The sequence below is a fragment of the Pararge aegeria genome, chromosome 26, assembly GCF_905163445.1.
Source record: "Pararge aegeria chromosome 26, ilParAegt1.1, whole genome shotgun sequence".
NCBI lineage: Eukaryota > Metazoa > Arthropoda > Insecta > Lepidoptera > Nymphalidae > Pararge > Pararge aegeria.
The window spans coordinates 4,489,407-4,511,385 of NC_053205.1; the positions used below are offsets into that span (position 1 = coordinate 4,489,407).

Sequence of the window (21,979 nt, forward strand, 5' to 3'; positions counted from 1 at the left end):
TAAGAAACCCAGTGCACGCCACTGACCGAGGGGTTGCCGCATTCCAAGTCCCATGCTACTATACCGTACTGGACAACGCGGCCGTTCTGAAATAAACGAAGTGGCGAAGTTTAATACTTTGGATTTTATTCTTTGTTTACACGTAGCGCACTGTGTGTGCCCTAATTTTCGATTTTCGGATGGACACTTGCCGATAACCACCCGAGGGGTTGCTACGGCGTCACCGGGGGAGTGGGCCGAGCGCGAGAGCCCCAGGGCTCGACGACATCAGGGGATGTGCCCTAATACGATTTTTAATATAGGTAAATGGGTTTTTTATCATCGCAATGAGCCGCCCTGATCGAAGGTGCGAGTTGCCAGTGATGACTTACGGATCAGAGTCGTGGTCGCTAACTATGGGCCTCATAAGAAGGCGCAGAGTCACTCAGCGAGCGATGGAAAGAGCTATGTTAGAAGTATTTCTACGTGAATCCGAAATGAGATCCATGGAAGAATTAGAGTTACCGACATAACTCAACGAGGCGCGAAGCTGAAGTGGCAATGGGCGGGCACATAGCTCGGAGAACCGATGGAAGTTGGGGTTGACACTCCAACACCTTGGAAGGCGTTGGAGTGGCAACCAGTGCCGCGAGCGATAAAGGGAGTTGTTGCCGGCGTAATGATAGTCACATAAGGCTAACAAGGACACAAGGCCACTTGTACACCACACACTTTTAATTGTTCTATCTGACATTTCAAGATAAAAATAAAATAAATACTTGACTTCTTATGTTCAATTCATGTTATCAAATATTCAAAATTTAATAAGCTTAAAGTTGGACATTGACGTTAATTTTTTTTTTTTTAAATTTAATTCACAATTTAATATGAATTTTAATTTTAATTCTATTTATATTTTTAACATTATTAATTAGTAAAATATTTTTAGACATTTATTTTGTAATGCAGTTATATATAAAATGTAATTAATTTTGAGATTATTTGTAAACGTTGTGAAAACCTGTAATAAGCTGAACATTCACTTAGCTCGCAAGGTTGGTTTTCCTAAATAAATAAATAAATAAGGCCGCACGTTGGACGTGTTCCTTGCATGGAGTGAGAAGTATTGTTATGTTTATAGGTTCTTTCCCAAGGAAGGATTTGCTCATAATCAAACACGCGCTGGGCTGACTGGCTGGTGATTCTAGTGGATGGTAGTTTTTAGTATTTCCCTTAGTCGCCTCGTAAGACAGACGCGGGAAGCGGAGGCGTGGAGACAACTGTATTCTCGTATTGTAGTCAAGGTCTAACTTGTAGTGGAAACAAAATATATATAAATATTTTTTATTTATTTTATTTTATTTATATAAATTCTTGTTCTAACACTATCATTACAGAATACTTAAACTTAATGCGATAGTGTAGCTTTTTTTTTAAAAAATAATCTTTACATTATAATATTTAATTACCTATTCGGGTAACAAATAACCCACATTGCGATCCTTGTTAATATATAATATATTACGACAATACACACATCGCCATCTAGCCCCAAAGTAAGCGTAGCTTGTGTTATGGTTACTAAGATAAGTGATGAATATATTTATGAATAATATACATAAATACTTAGAATATACATATAAACACCCAGACACTGAAAAACATTCATGCTCATCACACAAACATTTTCCAGTTACAAATAATACATACACAACAGTGGCGTGCAAAGAGGTTATGCAGATGATATAAAATTAAGAAAATCTCCAGTACGAGTTTAAAAAAACTTAAGGATAGGCATTGTAAGAGTTATAAAAAAATGTGTTTCCGTCACGGGACGCCTGACAGAAGCGAAACATCGGAATTGTGAAACCGAATATGGCAGGAATCAGATATTGCATTATGAAAAGATAAACTATTATAAATTTGTTCCGAAAATAAAAAAGAAATACAACCGAATTCATAACCGAATCATTAGGTACCCATTAGGTTACCCATCGGTAGGCCATTGAAAAGATGGGAGGACGACATCGCGAAAGTTGCGGGTAAGACATGGAGTACTCTTGCAAGGCACAGGTGCAAATGGAAAAATATGGAGGAGGCTTTTACCGCCGCTGGCGGTCCTTACGTAAATTAGATAGTATAAGTACAATAAGGGCAATATATTACATAGCTATGAAAACATTAAAATAGAAAATAAGAATTTCGGATTAAGGAAAATTGTATTTAACTCTATTGTATTTAGCCAGTAAGGTACTTAATTGTAAGGAATGTATTTATCATTTATTATTTATCTTTTTTAATTATTAACAATGCTTAAGAATAAATTAAAAAACATTATTAAAAATTTATAAAAAAAAAAAACTTTCACCCTCCGCTTGCGGGGCTTTTGAATGCCCAAGCAACCGGTGGTCAGGGCTCCAGAGTGAGAAACCTCCTCACAATACGCGCCGTTTCAAGGACTACTGCCTTCTGTATCCGACCCTTGATCCAACAACCAAGCGAAAGCTTCTTGAGATGTTGGTCGAAGCTTTTCGCGAGAAGACCATTGACTGAAACGACTATCGGAACAACAACGGTCGACTCAACATTCCACATGGCGGTAATCTCGTGAGCAAGGTCCAAGTATTTAGATACTTTTTCCTTTTCAGCTTTCACCAGATTATCGTCATGTGGAATAGTTTGTCAACAATTATTGCACGGCGCACTGATCGATCGACTAGCACTATATAAGGTCTATTAGCTGTAATATACCTGTCAGTGATAATCGTTCGATCCCAGTAGAGCAATGCACTGCTATTTTTATTATTATTATTATTATTATTATGTATATTATTTATAAAAATATTCATCAGTCATCTCAGTACCCATAACACAGGCTACGCTTACTCTGGAGCTTGATGGCAATGTGAGCGTTGTCGTAGTAAATAAATTATTTATTTATTTATAACCTCTCATTTCTGTAAGTCGGTTAATAATGACTGGTTAATATAGAATTAATATTCATTTTTATTATAAAATACGAAGTATAAAAAATCAATCATATATCAGGCCAGCCAACAATCAGGTTTACCCTCCGCCTATAGATGTTTCACATCAAAAAGCCTATTCTTAAGTATTTATAACTCGTACTTATTAGAGATTTAATTTTGTATCATCTGCATACCCTCTATGCACGCCACTGATACACAATATTTAAAAAGTATTGTAAAAGATTTCATAAAGTTGTGCTCCTAAAATATTGTTGGGGGCACTTTTTAATTTTAGTGCCCAAAATTATTTTGTCCGAATATGCGTGACCCACCAACTAAACACGTGTGGCACATTATCGTGTATTAAGCATTAAAAAGCTATCGATTCCCTCCCACTCCCCCCCTGATTTTAGTAAGTACGTGCCAACGTCACTCGTCGTAAGCTGCAATTATAACACGACCGCGCCGCCATGTTTGTTCACCGAGGTTCTTTATAGTATACGGTTTTTAACTCCAAATTCAAAATTCATTTATTTCAAGTAGGTAGGCCTAATATAAGCACTTGTGAAACGTCAAGTCTCTCTGTTTTTAGTGACTCTACCACCGGTTTGGAAGGCAGTTTCTACCGAGAAGAAGCCGGCCAGAAATTCAGCAGTTGCTCTTTTCCAAAATAAACTATTTACATTTTACATTTTAACATTCACGCGAAAACGACGCTTATTAGTTTAACGTATCTGTATGTGTGTAATTCTTTTGCATCGTTTTTCCCAAACGGATGAACCTATTTTCATTTTGTTTTTTTTTGTTTGAAAGTTGAATTCATCGTGAGTGTTCTTAGCAGTTTGATAAAATCGTTCCAAAATGGCTGCTGGCACAACATGGCGAATGACATATTTTTGACAACTCTCTCAATATGGGTATCAAATAAAAGGGCTTGGCTAGTAGAATACTACACACTATAACAAACTTCCAATCCGAGATGGCCGCCAATGGAACAACGCGAATTAGGTTTTTTTTCTCATAACCAACATAGAGGTATTAAACGAAGTCTGGTTCATTTATATTTTTGATTAACGCGGTTATTATCAAACCTAAAAAATGGTGTGATGTTTACTTTTTTGCGTCGACCTCTAACTTCTAAGGGTAGAGAACTGAGAATACGCAATAAAATTAGTTAGAAAATTTATTAAGAACATAATACCGATATTACGGATCACTTTTTTGACGGCCGATCGGCTTAGTTTTTAGCGATCCTACTTTCTTATTACAATGCCGTGGGTTCGATTCCCACAACTAGAAAAATGTTTGGGTGATGAACATGAAAGTTTTTCAGTGTCTGGGTGTTTATCTGTATATCTGTAATAATATTCATCAGTCATCTTAGTACCCATAACACAAGCTATGCTTACTTTGGGGCTAGATGGCGATGTGTGTATTGTAGTAATATATATATATATATATATATATATATATTTATTTATACTTAGAGGTAACAACTCGTTCCGCATAATATTCAGTGATAACGCTTCCAAAGACCCCCATCTGACGACAGCAACGCCCACGAAACGTTTGCGCTCCTGTCGTTTTGGACAGCATATTATGACTTGTAGACGGACTTCTATCAATGCTAAGAAGTCCGTCTGTACGTAAAAACAAATTATACTCGTTGTTTTAGGCTCGCCTTTACATAAGTATTATTGAAATACGCAGCTTTATCAAGTATACAAGAGACTAAGAAGTCCGTCTGTACGTAAAAACAAATTATACTCGTTGTTTTAGGCTCGCCTTTACATAAGTATTATTGAAATACGCAGCTTTATCAAGTATACAAGAGACTAAGAAGTCCGTCTGTACGTAAAAACAAATTATACTCGTTGTTTTAGGCTCGCCTTTACATAAGTATTATTGAAATACGCAGCTTTATCAAGTATACAAGAGACTGGTTATTGAATCAACGTTTTCCATGTGGCAATTTTCCATCCTCAATGGGTAGCGGTTAACGTATTCCTGTACCTATTAAAAACCTCTACTATAGTCAGCTGGTTTATTGAGTAAGGTTGTAGACTACTAGTTATGCGCTGCGTCCTGTAGTTTATTCGGGTAAAACCGGCAGGCATAGCTAGTTAAAAATAATATGAGAACTGTACACTGTAAAGAACCCTACGTCCTCGGCGTCACTAATGACTCTTCATTAACAATACATCACCCATTACGGTATGTCATAATGACAGCTAACTGGAAAGTGGGGCGTGGCCCCGGCCAATAGGAGCCGTGAAAATTACCTAACGATTACAAAACCCACCAATCGCGGCCCGGGAAATTATGTAACAGTTACCGAACCGGCCAATCGGAAAGTGGGAAAACTTACATAAGTTTTCGTGCCGCCATAAGAGTTCAGTAAGAGAAGTGCTTTTGTAGTGTTAACGGTGTTTTCAAATTGATATTTCCGGTAATAAACAAGGCGGAAACGATTAAAAACCTACTATCGAGTTAGTTCTATATTTGAGCCCCATGAAAATTGGTTCAGTAGAGTGGCATAGGATTAAAAAAAAACTTAGTATATTATAATAATATATAATATTTTAAAAACAAGATTTTAGAATAAAATAACTTCTAGAGTCATTTAATGCCTGCGACTTCGTCCGTTAATATATCAATTTTAAACATTTAACATTTTCATTTTGTAATCACCTAAAAGATAATAAAAAAATCAGTAGTTATAAATGGGTCTACCTGTCTACAATGCGTACGTACACACAAACAAAATGTCACCCCTGACATTGTAAAGACTGATTTTACACTTTGATTCTACAAATAAACTGTATCTACTCAAATATTTAGAACAATTTTTATTTGTCATACAGACTTTATGATTTTAATTTAAAAATATCATATCCTCCATACAAATTCTCATTGAATTGAATAGAGTTTGAATAGAGTTACATGACCGGACTTGATTTTTGAACGTTGCTTCTACATTGAATAATACGATTATATACAATGAGCTGAATTGGCTCTAATCTGCGAAATATGTAAATTATTAGTTGGCAACAGAGACGAGAAATGAATGAAAAAAAACGGATTTTGTTACTTTTTAATGTAAAGTTCATCTCACATTTATTAAGAAAATAATAGAACTATACTAAATCTCCTTTCATTCTGTTGTTTTTTTATTATTTTTATAGCAAAATCGGCATTATCTATCTATTTTATCGGACTGGTTTTTTTTTTTAAATTTAAGTTATATTACTCGAAAAAGTAATGAAAAAAAGGTGTACATTATAAGACAAGTGAGAAAAGTTTTGTGTACACTAGCAGAATGTACTGTCTGAAAGAAACATGGAATCTCATCTCATACTCGTTGAGTCGAGTTCAGGTAGTAGTCGAGATTATTGTGACAGAGCTTGTCAGGGGAAGTGCTACTACTCGCCATGCTTATTTCTATTGAACAGAAGGAAATCTTTGCGGAAATCATCATGGATATTATGAAAATAAAGCTTAATTTGCTAACGCGACTTAAAATGCGACTTGCACTTTTAGATTTCCAACTATTTTTTGCCTGAGTAAAATAAGCATTATCTGCAATAAAAACTTCATCCAACAAATTTAAAAAGTAAATTTTTATTTTATCCTAATGATTTTAAAAAGTAACTAAGAAAGTCTGTTTTTTTTCTGTCGACAACCTGATTGTCACATAGTATCTTTACAGCTTATACTGATTTATTCGGAAATCTGGTTAAGAATAGCACGTTTAAAGCTTGCATCCTGGAAATCGGCATATGACACTTTTTATGAAAAAACAAAAACATTGGAAATATTCGCATGGGTTCAAAACAAAATTAACTTTGTTAGCTATGCACTTTACAGCTAAACTCAAATCGGACGAAGTCGCAGGCTTTTATTAATTTATTAATCTGCAGTACAGGTTTATTTAGGCGAATGTACACATTTTCAAAAAATAACCCATCGCTCCAATAACAAATAAGCTTCATTTATAGTCCGCGAAAAGCAAAAGAATCTGTGCGGTGTAATTTATAATCTTTATGCTCCACACCGAACAGATCTTCGGCAGTGAACTCTTTACGCACGTTTCGCTCCGACACCGGAGATTAAAGAAATTATGATATACACATTCAGATTCTCCTGCTTCTCGCAGTACTTGCTCCAACGGTGAAGGAAAACATCGTGAGGAAACCTGCATGCCTGAGAGTTCTCCATAATGTTCTCAAAGGTATGTGAAGTTCACCAATCCGCATTGGGCCAGCGTGGACTACGGCATTTACCTCTTGCCCACGGCTAGCATGGGTAGGAGACAATTTTCTCCCCGGGGAAAGGATATAAATTTGCCTTCTCCCACAACTTTATCAACTCTCAGAGCATTGGCGCACAAGTGGAAATAATATCCAAATAATATATGTGTAAACTTCTATTCCATGTTCCCGTGATTTAGAAAGACACGTTAATGGGATTTAGATAGCTATCTATAGATATATAGATTAATATCGATAGATAGATTTCCCGTGATTTAGATAGACACGTTAATGGAATCGGGGGATATAATTTTTATCTTCCGCCCGTGCTAGCCCTGCAGCCGGGCTAGCAAGTGTCACATTAACGTGTCCACCTGCAAAAGTACGGGAATATAAAATAGGAGAAGTTTACCCCCGTTTATTATTACACATATATTATTTGGATATTATTTCCAAATGTGCGCCAGTGTTCTGAGAGTTGATAAAGCTGCGGTAGAAGATACATTTATATTTTTTCCCCGGAGATATAATTGTCCACTGCCCATGCTAGCCGTGCTGAAGAAAACCCGTGCCCTGCAGTGGGTCTGTAATGGGTTATTAATGTATACAAAATTGAATGAATAAAATAAATAAATAAATATATTACGACAATACTCACATCGCCACCTAACGCCAAAGTAAGCGTAGCTTGTGTTATGGGTACTAAGATGACTGATGAATATTTTTATAAATAATATACATAAATACTTAGAAATATAACCTAAAATAAATTATTTAAAACTAAATAAAATCTAAAACGTCCTCGAAACCACCGCAGCGAGGCATAGTTCCTAAGATGCTGGCAGCATTGCCCCTTTGGATGGCCAAACTAAAAAATAAATTAAAAATAAAATACTTAGAATATATATAAACACCCAGACACTGAAAAACATTCATGCTCATCACACAAACATTTTCCAGTTGTGGGAATCGAACCCACGGCCTTGGACACAGAAAGCAGGGTCGCTGCCCACTGCGCCAGTCGGCCGTCAAATAACATAGTTTTGGGTAGTCTAGTATGTTGTACTACTAGTGCTTCGTCAGTGTCGGGTAGATTACAAATGGATCAAAATATGTTATACGAGCTGGACCCCGTGTGCGGATCCCACGCCAGCCCTCACAGCAGTGCTATGACGGCTTTACGTCTGTTGCGGAGCTACAATCACTTCGTGGTGCCACCTGGTGAGAGAAACTGATTTTTATTTCTTCAACAGTGCGTGTTATATTATACTTAGAATAGAATAGAATCAATTTTTATTGCTTTAACTGCGTACATTTTTCTGGTGGTGTGAGTGGGAATAGTTCCAACAGTTTGCCACTTTCTGGCGTGCAATTTTCTTACATAAATAAAAATAAAATAAAAAAGCCTTTATTTCTAAAACGTATTACATTTATATTTTACATATTTTTACTACAAATAACTTTACATTTACTAAAAAATACATTTACGTTTAAGTCGCCTCTACGGCGTAGGCCTCCCCCAAGTCTCGCCAAAGTTTTCTGTCGCGAGGCTTTCGCATCCAATCCGGTCCACACCTCTGATGGAAAATATCTCGCCACCTCTTTCTTGGTCGCCCTTTTTTTCCTCGTTTCATTTCTTGGAACCCACTAAGTCACTTTCTTGGTCTATCTCTCTGGTTGCAACCGGCAAACATGTCCTGCCCAATTCCATTTCAAAATTCTTATCCTTTTCATTAAATCTACAAGTTTGGTTTTTTTTCGAATCTTCTTGTTACTTACTCGGTCTTTTACCCTTAAACCTAACATGCTCCTTTCCATTTTTCTTTGGCAGATGGCCAGTTTCTCTTCATCTTCTTTTTCTTACATATTTAGAGTTTATTTTACAAATTACAAAATTCAAATTCAAATTCAAAATTTCTTTATTCATGCAGGCCTATCACAGGCACTTATGAAGCGTTCATACATATATGTTTACATAATTGTAAGGGGATGGTGATAACTTCGTACGCCAACTTAAACCTAAAGCTACGAGGGTTCCAAACGCGCCCTGGTCTAAGAAGAGCCCACAACAAACTTAGCCGCGTAATTTTTTTTTCGTTATCATCATCTCACAGTTTATTTATATTAAGCGATGAAGCTAGAGCAATTCACACCCAAGCTTTTTTATCGTTTAAGTAATCCTTAATATTATAATAGGATTTTTCTGTAAGCTTACGTTTTATATAAACTTTGAAGTTATTGAGAGACATCACAAAGATTTCATTTGGTAATTTGATACTATCTTTACACGTAAAATTTTAAATTGTAGACACAAAAAAAATTTGTACGTTTTACTCATTAACCAAATTCTTAACCTATTTTTAAAAATATTTCCGTCATAAATTTTTTACCATGAGTGGTAAATGGTTAAAAATTTTTATACCACAAGCATAAGTACTTTTCGCAAAAACGTAACATTTATTATGAAAATTGAGCTTAATTGCGTATACTCCGCGAAAAGCAGGCGAATCTGTATGGTGTAATTTATAATTTCTTCAATCCTTATACTCCACACCAGACAGATCTTCGGAAATGTACCCTCTACGCACGTTTCGCTCCGAAACCGGAGCATCCTCAGGAGATGTTGATTTTACAATGAATAATTGTTAAGGTGACTTAACAATAATTCACTGTAAAGTCAACACATTGTAAAACATTCCCGGCTGTGGGTATACTGTTTTGAATACTTTTCTATGGGGAAACGTATAGAATATGCGAAGAAACATGTCAATTTCTAATTTTATTTAGCACAACTAATAACGTTACATTTATAATACACGTTCTTCTATAAATGTAATAATAAAATGTACCGTGAGAATGCCGAATTTGGGCGTAGCAATTTTTGAACTTAAAAGATTACATGCATTTCTAAAGGATGCCCAATTTTACGGTACGGGTTTTTTAGGGTCTCCTTCTAACATGATAAGAGTTTATAGTCCATCATGCTAGCCCAATGTGGATTGGTGGTCTTCCTACCCCTTTGAAAACCTCATGGAGAACATAACAAAGTCAAAGTCAAAGTCAAAGTCAAAAATATCTTTATTCAAGTAGGCCCACAGGTGGCACTTTTGATGCGTACATAAGAACCACACGGTAGTGAGATGATGGCGATAACCACATTCGTTAACTTAAAACTAAAGCTACGAGGGTTCCAAACGCGTCCTGGTCTAAGAAGAAGCCCACAACAAACTTAGCCAAGTGTTTTTTTTTTTTTTTGTTATCACCATCTCACAATGTCATTTTAAATTATTAGAAGAGCGACCTGGTTAGAGCAATAATTTACACCCAAGCTTTTTTATCGTTTACGTAGTCCTTTATACTATAATAGGACTTTTCTATAAGCTTACGTTTAATACAAACTTTGAACTTTTTAAGAGACATCTCCAAGATGACAATTGGTAGTTTATTGTAGAATTGTATGCAATTTCCTTTAAACGAATTATGAATTTTATGTAACCTAGTATATTGCACTGTAAGTTTATTCTTACTTCTAATGTTTAAATTATTGCAGTCACATTTTTTCTTAAATTTAGAAATGTTTTTATGAACGTACATTAAATTTTCAAATATGTACTGACTATACACTGTCATTATTTTAAAATCTTTAAATTTATCTCTCAATGACTCTCTCGGACCCATTTTGTAGATAGAACGAACAGCCCTCTTCTGCAGCACGAAAATAGTGCTAATATCAGCAGCATTACCCCAAAGTAAAATTCCATATGACATAATGCTGTGAAAGTAACTAAAAATATACCAGTCTCGCAGTTTCTACGTCGGTCATATGGCGTATCTTCTTTACCGCATAGGCAGCAGAACTAAGCCTGTTCGATAAATTATTTACATGAGGGCCCCATTGAAGTTTAGAATCACATTAATGAAACCCAGGAAACGATCAAGAATGTCGTTCGTTATCTTAGTAATACCTCATTCTACCACACCTCCAGCCGTAGTGTTTGTATTCTCATTGTGCATACACTATTGAGTCAAAGTTATCATCGTGTTTATATCCTCATTGCTATCAAGTATGAATTATTTTAAGAGATTTTTGTAACGCAAGCCGGGCTCTTCGGTTTGTATAGTAGTACCGCCACTGACTCTCAGCACGCGGCTTTCCTCACGATGTTTTCCTTCAACGTTAAGGCAAGTGATATTTTGCTTAAAACGCACATAATTTAGTAAAGTCAGAGTTGCAAGCTGGGATTCGAACTCGATAGCAAAGCCGAAATCACAGCTTTTTTCTTCCCCCGGGGTGTGTGGTTTATTAATTAAAATTGAATTGGCCATGATTGAATTTTTGTATTTCGTATGTAACAATAAAAGTGAATATTAATTTCGTAATAAAACAATCATTATTAACCGACTTACAAAAGGGAGTGGTTATCCATTTGGTTGTAATTTCTTTTTATTTGCGGAACAAATTTGTAATATTTTCATTATGCAATATCTGCAATAACTTAACTTAACTCCGCGCCCTACAGGCAATGTAGCTTGTGTGCATTGCAACAATGTTGCTTAGCGGCAGAATAAGCATGGCGAGAGCAGTGGCGTGAATTGGATTTCTTACCAGGGTATGCATACACCAGGAAAATTGCATAAAACGGCACAAATTCTCCTCCTATTCGAGTTATATATCAATGTTAGGGTATGCAGTGCTTTTGTGCATATATGGAGTGCACGCCACTGGGCGACAATACTTCCCCGGACGAGCTGTCACAAAAAGCTACGACTACAATATATAGTTCTAGCGGTCTCTCGCGACTTCGCGTATAAGTCAACCTTAAAAGATAGACCTATTTTGCCACGGACTTTTTGAAGTTATACTTCTTTTGGCGCGTTAGGAAAAAATTATGAGAGTAGATTTTTACACGCGCGCACACCGTCACGAAAAACCGACACCCTGAAGTTAGCTATAGTCAACTTTTTTTTTTTTCAATAAAAGCTTTGACACTACACTTTGAAATGTCAAAGTGTCTGGGCTCATTGCGGTGATTTAATTGCTTCAATCGTACAAACCAAAATTTAATGATGAAACTTGATTTTCCGATAATGATAACTAGATAACGCGTTAAAATGTATTAAATACCTTTTTCTATTGTTGGTGCAGTTTTTTCTACAAACGCAGAATATAACTTCTAACGCGTGGAAATTAGTACACACACTTTATTTTTAGAACTTTTAAAAGGAAACTTCTTTTTGATACATGTCTTCTTCTTAGGGTGCCGTCTCCTTACGAAGGTTGGTAATCATTAGGGCTATCTCTACCTTGGACACCGCTGCTCTAAATAATGATTTGGTGCTCTCTCCAAACCATTGTCTTAGGTTTTTGAGCCATGATATTCTTCTTCGGCCAGGCCTTCTTCTGCCTGCCACTTTACCTTGTACGATAAGCTGAAGAAGTTCATACGTTTTGGTGTTCCGCATCACATGACCAAAATATTCTAATTTTCTTTTTTTAATTGTTAAGAGTACTTCTGGAACCTTACCCATTCTCTGCAATACAGTGCTATTCCGTACACGATCTGCTTTTATTTTGATACATGATTTTATAGAAACTTTAACCGTTTACGGAGAGCATGCAGCGATAGCTCTCAAAAGGGTCAAAACCCCGATTTAAAAACATTAATTGGTGCCATGCTCTTTGGCCTTAGCGTGATGATATTAAGCCTTATAAATAGGTCCGATAGTTAAATGAATAAATATAAATAAATAAATATACTGTTAGCGACGCAAACAGCCCTATAGTTAATTATTAATTAATAAAATATAAATAATTAATATAATATAATTTTCGTTGCAATAAATGCTTGTCTATGGTTTTGTAATAAACTATGTGCAAAACGGAACGTAGGTGGCTGGGGCGGCAAAACCGTTATTCTAACAACCGCGGCGGTTCAAATTTATGGAGGGTAGAGGTAAGGAGAGTCATCTTATATGGGAGAAAAGTTGAAAAAGTGTCCAGTTGTTGCGCTAAATAACAGTTCAAAAATCCTCCACAATGGCGCTGGTGGATGCACAGGGTATGGCATGAATGTAGCAATCGTAGATGAATTGAAGTATGCCGAGTTAAAAAATTTAATGTCATTATCGACTAAAGTAGTTAATTATTGAGAATTTCAACAACTTACGTTGTACAAAATATTGTGGTAAATATAACCTTACTTCCTTGTATCTCCATACTTCCTTGTTTATTTTTCAAGCCTACTCTAAGCGCTCGTTCAGACACGGCGGGAACCGCGCGATTATAGAATCGCATGGAAATCGCGCGGGTCTTATTTATATGAGTTAGTTAGTAATCGTTCAGACATAACCGCGCGGTTAATCAAGCCGCGCGGTTACCGCAACCCAACCGCCAGAAAATAGAATCGCGCTGCTCCCGCGCGTTTCTATTACTATGGAGTCTTTACTTCGCGTTCAGTTGCGTTGCGGATACCGCGCGGTGAGCACGTCACTGTTCGCGAGTTCGCCATGGATCGTTTCGACACTGAACTATTTATTGATGAGGTGGAGAAGAGACCTGCAATATGGGACATTCAGTGTGATGATTACTCAAATAAAATTATCAAGAACCGAGCTTGGCAAGAGTTGGTGGAGATATTTGGAAATTGCGAAGACACGGTGGAAAAAAAGAATATTTTAAGTAAGTAGGTTTATTCACCAAAAAATAATTGACAGAATTATGTTATAATTATTGTTATGAAGCGTATATTATACTCTCCGTATACTTTAGGTACTTAAATAAATATAAACAAACTTCGGCTGCTTTATGCAGACATTTCGAGCATTTTTCAAATGAAGGTCACAACGGTATTACCATATTTCGTTTGTTTACATTTAGTTATGTACCTAAACATTACAAGTACGGTATGTTAGTTGCAGCTATATCTTTGTGTCTTGCCATGGAACACGCCCATCATTCACAAAGTAATGAGCGAATTTATCTCTGATATTCAAAGATGACGGTGTCCCTCTTCCCGCATGCAAGGTATTGAGATTAGTCATGGGTGCATTATATAAAGTATCTTTAAATTTTAGACCATCTCTAGTCCGCACATAGTTATGTAGAACACAAGAAGCTTTTATTATATCTTCGGCAAAATCTATGTTTACATTTATAGGCCTATGAAAGATGCGCCATTTGTTCGCCAAAATACCAAAAGTGCACTCAATATTACGTCGGGCTCTCGATAACCTATAGTTAAAAATCCTTTTTTCATATGGTAAACATTTGCCTGAATATGGGCGCATTAAATTTTCTGCTAAGCCGAAGGCTTCATCTCCAACTATAACATAAGGCATTGGTGTTAGGTCTACATTAGATATTGGTTTAGGTGTTGGTATGTTTAATGATTTTTCTGTCAGGCGTTTATAAAAAACCGAATTTTTAAATATAGCAGAATCACTGCTTTTGCCATAAGCCCCAATATCAACATAAGTAAAGCAATAGTTGGCGTCGCAAAGTGCTAAGAGCACTATGGAAAAGTAATGTTTATAGTTATGATACAAAGAACCCGAATCAACAGGCTTTATAACTCGGATATGCTTGCCGTCTATAGCACCAATGCAATTTGGAAAATTTGCATATCTCTCAAAGTCTCGTGCTATTGTCTTCCAGATATCTTCAGTCGCTTCGGGCATGACTATGTTTACCAACTTATTCCACAATGATTTACATACTTCGCGGACAATTCCAGTAATCGTCGATTTTCCTAGGCGGTAATTGTAGCTTAGTTCTCCAAATGAACAACCCGTACCAAGATATCTGAAACAAGAATATTATTAATAATGTTATTATTTTTAGGTACACAACTCCAAAAAAAATGGAAAAATATACGAGATTGCTACAATAAAGAATACAAAAAAGAAAAAACAACTCCTTCTGGTTCAGGTGCTCGTAAAGGAGCCCGATATATGTATTTTTCAAGATTATCTTTCCTGCAGAATAGTGTAAGTAATAAAGACACTACAACTAATATTGAAGAACAGAATGAAAGGCAAAGTGAGGAGACAAGTGAACTAAACGCCAATGCAACCGAAGCCACTGAAATACGTCCCCCTAAACGTAAGAAAACACAAGTGCCAGAAGAAAAAATAGCGGTTTTAATAGAAAAAAGTATCGAGTCACGAAAACATTTTCAGAATGAACTTCAAGAAAATAGTATTACCAAGCAAGATGACGACAAACTCTTTTGTTTGTCGTTATATAAAGAACTCAGAAAAGTACCAGAAAATAGGCGTTTAGCAACCAAAATTGAATTACTTCAAGTGATACAAAAAGGACAAAGCTTACCACCCCCTCTTCGCTACAATACTCAGCAGATCACACCTACGTATTGGCAAGGACAACAGTATACAAGCCCGCAAGGATATTTTACTACATCTGGATCATCTCCTCCTGTTCCGGCACCGTCACCGTCACCATCGCAATTTAGTTCTGGCTCTCAGTCCTCTACAGTTATAGAAAATATTTATGCTGATTTTGAAGAACAATAAATAAATCTTACCTTAAAGTTATTACGAGTTTCTCTTCCGGTGACACGCTTGGCCTCAAATGCGTTTCAGAGCATGAAATATCTTGCCTGATCAGTTCAATTAGTTCATCAAAAGATTTTATTGACATTCTCAAATAGTCAAAAAATTTGTTATCATACATTCTTAATTTGGGATATAATGTTACGAACTGACCATGTACTAGTCGGTCACGTAATATTGGATGCACCCAATACCGCCTTTTTCTTTTCTTTTTTTTAAGGAGCAACCACAGTAAACACACTTCTTCGTCGACCTCCATTTTGAAACTGACGCTTTACCCGCACGAAATCGCATACTAACCGCGCGTGTCTGAATAGCATCACAATTTTGCGGTTTGAAACCGCGCGATTCGTAAACGCACGATTCCCGCATGTCTGAACGCACGCTAACAATATTTATATTTGGCGCTTCTTTTAAGAGTTACCCTGATGCAAATGTGGCGCCATCCTAATTTAATACATTTTGACGACACTTTTTCATATACACAGATGACTCTCCTTACCTCTACCCTCCATATTCAAATTGTAGACGTTCACCGCAACCGACCGCAGCCGCATCGTTTAAACTTTGCCAACCGCTACACACGTTCCGTCAGCCAAGTCACTTAAAGAAACCCTGTTTTCACTTGTCCTGACCCCTACATATACTACGACAGTACACGCAGCGCCATCTAGTCCCAAAGTGAGCGTAGCTTGTGTTATGGGTACTAAGATAACTGATGAATATTTTTTATGAATAATACACATAAATACTCATAATGAAAAACATTCGTGTTCATCACACAAATATTGTCCAGTCGTTGGAATAGAACCTGTGGATAGATAAACGGGCTATAACATTGAAAAAACTTTTGTCTGGTGGCTTCGATCGTTGCTAGTTAAAGCAATCACAGACAAAGAAGTGCCGCTAAGCGATTTAGTGTTCCGATACGATGTCGTGTTGAAACCGAATAGAGGTAGCCCACTACCATCTTAGACTGCATCATCACTTACCACCAGGTTAGATTGCAGTCAAGTTCTAACTTGTAGTAGAATTAAAAAAATACTTTAAAAATGGACCAGAAGTTTCTGAGATCAGCGCGTTCAAGTAAACAAAGTAACTCTTCAGCTTTATAACCTGCTAATATTATAAATGTTAAAGTGTGCATGTTTGTTACTCAATCACGCAAAAACGTCTGAACGAATTTGGATGAAGTTTGGCATGCATGTAGCCTTTGACGTGGAAAAGAACATAGGCTACCTTTTATCCCGATTCCTTTTTCGAAGTTCCCGAGGGAAAATAGAAAATTGTTAACGAACGAATACTTAGACCCAATACTGAACTCCGCGCAGACGAAGTCGCGGGTATTGCTAATATTAGTATAGGATAAGGAGTATTTAAACAAAAATAATAGCCTATTTAGCTTACGAATGGTAAAAGTAAGTACCTGAATTTAAGCCAACTGCTTGTGGAACATCAAACAGTAGAAATTACACAAACACAGGGGTTAAACCATTCCATTGAACACCATTACACCTGCGGCCGTGCGAATACCGCCACCTGACTAGGGCTGCCTCTTTTATAAAAAACTAATGCAATTATAATTTTCTATTTTTATTTATGCAGTATATTTTTTTCTTTGATATTAATCCAAGTTACACTTTTTGAGCGTGGTGACCGATGAGAATCATGAGAAAACCACTCTAATCGCTTAAGCGAACGCTCGGCCGAGCTTGGTAGGCGGAGTGGGGGGTGTTATGTTTTATTTTAGTTACATGATACGGTCGCCGCGCTCAAAACCCGCGATAAAGGTTATGCAATGGCTTAAAAACGTAAAGGCTATACAATGGCTTAGAAGCTATACTTCTTCGGCGTAACAAGATAAAAAAGTTTTCAACAATTTTATCTTACGCCTTATTCTACGTTTGTAGAGAAAATGACACTAACAATAGAAAATAGTTATTAAATACATTGAAAGTTTAATTATAAAGCATTATCTAGTTATCTTAATATCCGACCACGTTCCACTGAACGTTAAAATTTGAGATTTTTGTACAATTGAATCAATTAATTCACCGAAATGAGCCGGCAGACTTTAACAATTGAAAGTGTACACTGTCAAACATTTTGTTGAAAAACTAAAATTTCGACTATAGCTAACTTCAGGGTGTCTGTTTTTATGACGGTGTGCGCGCACGATGTATTACCCTCACTCGGTTTCGCGACTACCTTCATCCTGTTAAAATCGTGTAACCAGTGCATGCGCATTTCGTTACATCGTATCATTTCACTCCCACGATCTTTCCTAACGCCACTAAAGAAGTATAACTTCAAAAATAAGTAAACGTTTCATGCACTGAAAGATAAACGGATGACAAAAGTAGATACTTCTTTCGTTAAACTCCTCCTTTTTGAAGTCGTTTAAAAAATAAGTAAGTGAGTAGATAATCTTTAGTTATCAAAGGGCTTATTATTTCAATTTGTACAATGACAGTTCACAATTATTAAGAGGTGCCAGCCCTACGTTTGTAAATGGGGTACGTCATTTGACATCGCGCACCCCTACCCCGTATTGACCTGTCGCGTATTGATAATTACGAGGGATTCGATCATATTCAAATCAAGGGGTTTACTATTTATGTATTAAAATAAATTAGGTCGTATATTTTTTTTACGGTGATAATTTCATAGCCCAATGACGCGGTGATAGCTCAGTGAGCTATCAGTGAGTAAAACTTCAACTACACTTTTTGGGGGCGGCGAGTTCGAATCCCAGCAACTGTAACTTTTCTAAGTTATGTGCGTTTTAAGCAATTAAAATATCGCTTGCCTCGACGGTGAAGGAGAACAACGTGAGGATAGCTTCATGCCAGAAACTTCTCCATAAATAAATAAATATACTACGACAATACACACATCGCCATCTAGCCCCAAATTAAGAGAAGCTTGTGTTATGGGTACTAAGATGACTGATGAATATTTTTATGAATGACAATACATAAATATATATATTTCTAGCGGATCCCAGCGCCATCTGTCAGGCTGATTTGTGAATCTAAACCATCCAGGGTGCCACCGTTTGGGCATACAGAAAAATTCATTCAAGTCGGTCCAGCCGTCTAGGAGGAGTTCGGTGACATACACACGCACACAAGAAATATATATAACTAGGCCAGCGTGGTGGACTACGGCCTTAACCCCATCTCATTGTGGAAGGAGGCCGTATAGATACATACCCTGTAGAGACCATATACCTACTCTCCTTTATAGAACGACAACTCTAACAGAATGAAAAGTGAAAATTATATTTATACTTGTGGACTCCAGCGCCATCTGTCGGGCTAATTTGTGAATCTAAACCATCCAGGGTGCCACCCAAACGCATACCGAAAAATACATTCAAATCGGTCCAGCCGTCTAGGAGGAGTTTAGTGACATACACACGCACACAAGAAATTATATATATAAAGATATATAATATTCAGATGAACACCCAGACTCTGAAAAACATTCATGTTCTTCACATAAAAAGTAGTGTTAGTGGCCAATGACCCTGCTTTCTGCTGGTTCGATTCCCACAACTGGAAAATGTTTTCAGTGTGTTTATTCAAATACTTATAAGTATATTTTTAAGTAATTTTTTTCCTATCAAGTGACACTTTTTTTTGTATGGGTGATGTATTGATAAATCTGAATTTTTAAGTTATAAAATATGACGTGCCGAATTTAAGATTACGCATTCAGAGAGACATTTTAGCCGTTTGAGGCCATCCTTACCGCACATTATACAGTTCCTAACTATTTGCCAAACTAATAAACAAATATTGTTCTTTTTTATCATTTAACGCGCCCCAACGTTTAAGGGTCGTGCACGCGGCCCCGATCAACCGATCGCGTCTCGCACATTCATTATTTACGCGAGTACACTGCTGTTCACAAGCCAAAACTACATAAATATTTTTGAAGTTATACTTTTTTGGCGCGTTTGGGAAAAAAGATGAGAGAAAATTTTTTACGACGCACGCGCACATCGTCGCAAAAGCCGACATCCTGAAGCTATAAGCTATTAGCTATAAGGTTTGACACTGTACACTTTGCATATTGAAAGTCTGCGGGCTCATTCCGGTGATTTAATTGTACAAACAAAATTCTCAAATTTTTATGATGAAACTTGGATTTCCGATAATGAGTTAACAAGTAACGGCGTTATAATAAACCTTATAAATATTTAATACCATTTTTCTATTGTTAGTGTCGTTTTTTTCTACAAACGTACAATAAGGCGAAATATACAATTCTTGAAAAGATTTTTATCTTATTACGCCAAAGAAGTTTAACTTTGTACGGGAGCTATGGTGATACGCTCGACCGTAACAATAGGAAGAACTTCCTCCGAGCGGGTGATCGTGCTCGGGGACCGAGGTCCGAACATTCATTTTTGGAAGTTCAGTTATACATACATATAGGCATTCTTCGTAAACACTTCGCTAGCGCGATGCAGGATTTTTGTGGCGACATCTAGTTCTGTAATGTGGAGACCGCTACAACTTCTTATGCGTGTACATAAGTACACATTTATTAAGTTATTATTATATAGCTTAATAAGCTGGTTGGTTAAGGCTTCGGTTTCCCTTTTCCGGGGGACCGAGTTCAATCCCCGGTGCGCACTTCTAACATTTTTAATCTAACAATTTTTTTTTTTGATTAAACGGTGAAGGAAAACATTGCACCGTGAGGAATTATGCATGATTGATAGTTAGCCATAACGTGCGTTCTCTCAAGTTGAGTCTACCAATCCACGCTGGGCGTAACCACTTCTCATTGTGGACCCGTTCCCTGTAGTTGGTCAGTAATGAGTTGATATGATGAAGGATGTCCATATTACTCTGTAAAGCGTAACATACTGACGCCCTCCCTGGCACAGCGGTGAGCGCTGTGAATTTTAGTGCGAGGTCCCGGATTCGATTCCCGGCAGGGGAAGTTTGGAAATTTATAATTTCATGAGAATTTAATACGCCAATGCTCGGAGTGTGGATAAAACTGAAGGAGGGAATGTTTCTATAAAACGTAAGCTTACAAAAAAATCCTATTAGGATTACTTAAACGATAAAAAAGCTTGGGTGAAATTTAGCTTCATAGCTAAATAAATTGACTGTGAGATGGTGATAGCAAAAAAAAATTACCCGGCTAAGTTTGTTGTGGTCTCTTCTTAGACCAGGCGTTTGGAACCCTCCTAGCTTAAGGTTTAAGTTGGCGAATGAAGTTATCACCATCCCCTTACAATTATGTAAATATGTATGTATGAACGCTTCATAAGTGCCTGTTATAGGACTACATGAAGAAAGAAATTTTGAATTTGAATTTGAGGAGACATAAATTAGTCCTTTCCCCGCGTAGAAAATGCTAACTGTGTAGGTAAGATTGCAGTAAAAAAAAATATAGATACTTTTGTTATCGCCAGTACATTATAGAGGGCGGAAACACCTGCCTGTATTGATGTTACGCATAATTACCTGTACGCGCCCGCTGGTACAGGTAATTACCGACGTGCGACTCATCGTTGAACAGCATTTACCTATATAAACAATACTATGGTGTGCCTGGCACTGTCAGATTTATTCAATCTTCTATTAGGCTACTAGCAGTGCCGGATTAACCACGTAGCAAGCGGTGGCGTGCATAGAGGGTATGCACAGGGTATGCAGATGATATAAAATGAAAAAAAAAAAAAAAAAAATCTCCAGTACGAGTTATAAAAAACTTAAGGATTTTTTTTTATATACTACGACAATGCACACATCCACATCTAGCCCCAAAGTAAGCCAAGCTTGTTTTACGGGTAATAAGATGACTGTTGAATATTTTTATGAATATTATACAGATAAACACCCAGAGACTGAAAAACATTAATGTCCACATAAAGATTTATCAGTTGTGGGAATCGAACCCACGGCCTTTTCGCTGCCAACTTCGCCAAACAGCTGTCTCAATTATTAGTTTGTGGCGATTCGCCTTTGTATTTTATGATAGTAGCAACATTATTGTCTATGGTTAGAAAAAGTTAAAACTGTTAACGGTTGATTAGAATAAAAGGTTGAAAACTTAGCTACTAACGAAAGATGTAAAACTTATAAAGTAAATGTGTTTTGTATTTACAATAAACAGTTATTACTTAATATATTAAATAGGATTGTTATTTGGTGTTCCCCAATCCTATAAGTTTATTATGTA

The 21,979-nt window shown here is 36.7% G+C and overlaps 1 protein-coding gene across 1 annotated transcript; it reads right to left on the reverse strand.

Annotated features, from left to right (window-relative positions):
• Window positions 1-13,444: 13,444 nt before the first annotated feature.
• Window positions 13,445-16,158, reverse strand: LOC120635283 (protein ALP1-like). Its single transcript, XM_039906250.1, has 2 exons — window positions 15,742-16,158; window positions 13,445-14,999 (listed from the first exon to the last, which is right to left on the reverse strand). The coding sequence occupies exons 1-2, from the start codon at window positions 16,026-16,028 to the stop codon at window positions 14,117-14,119; spliced, it is 1,170 nt and encodes a 389-aa protein (XP_039762184.1). The 5' UTR covers window positions 16,029-16,158; the 3' UTR covers window positions 13,445-14,116.
• Window positions 16,159-21,979: the final 5,821 nt, after the last annotated feature.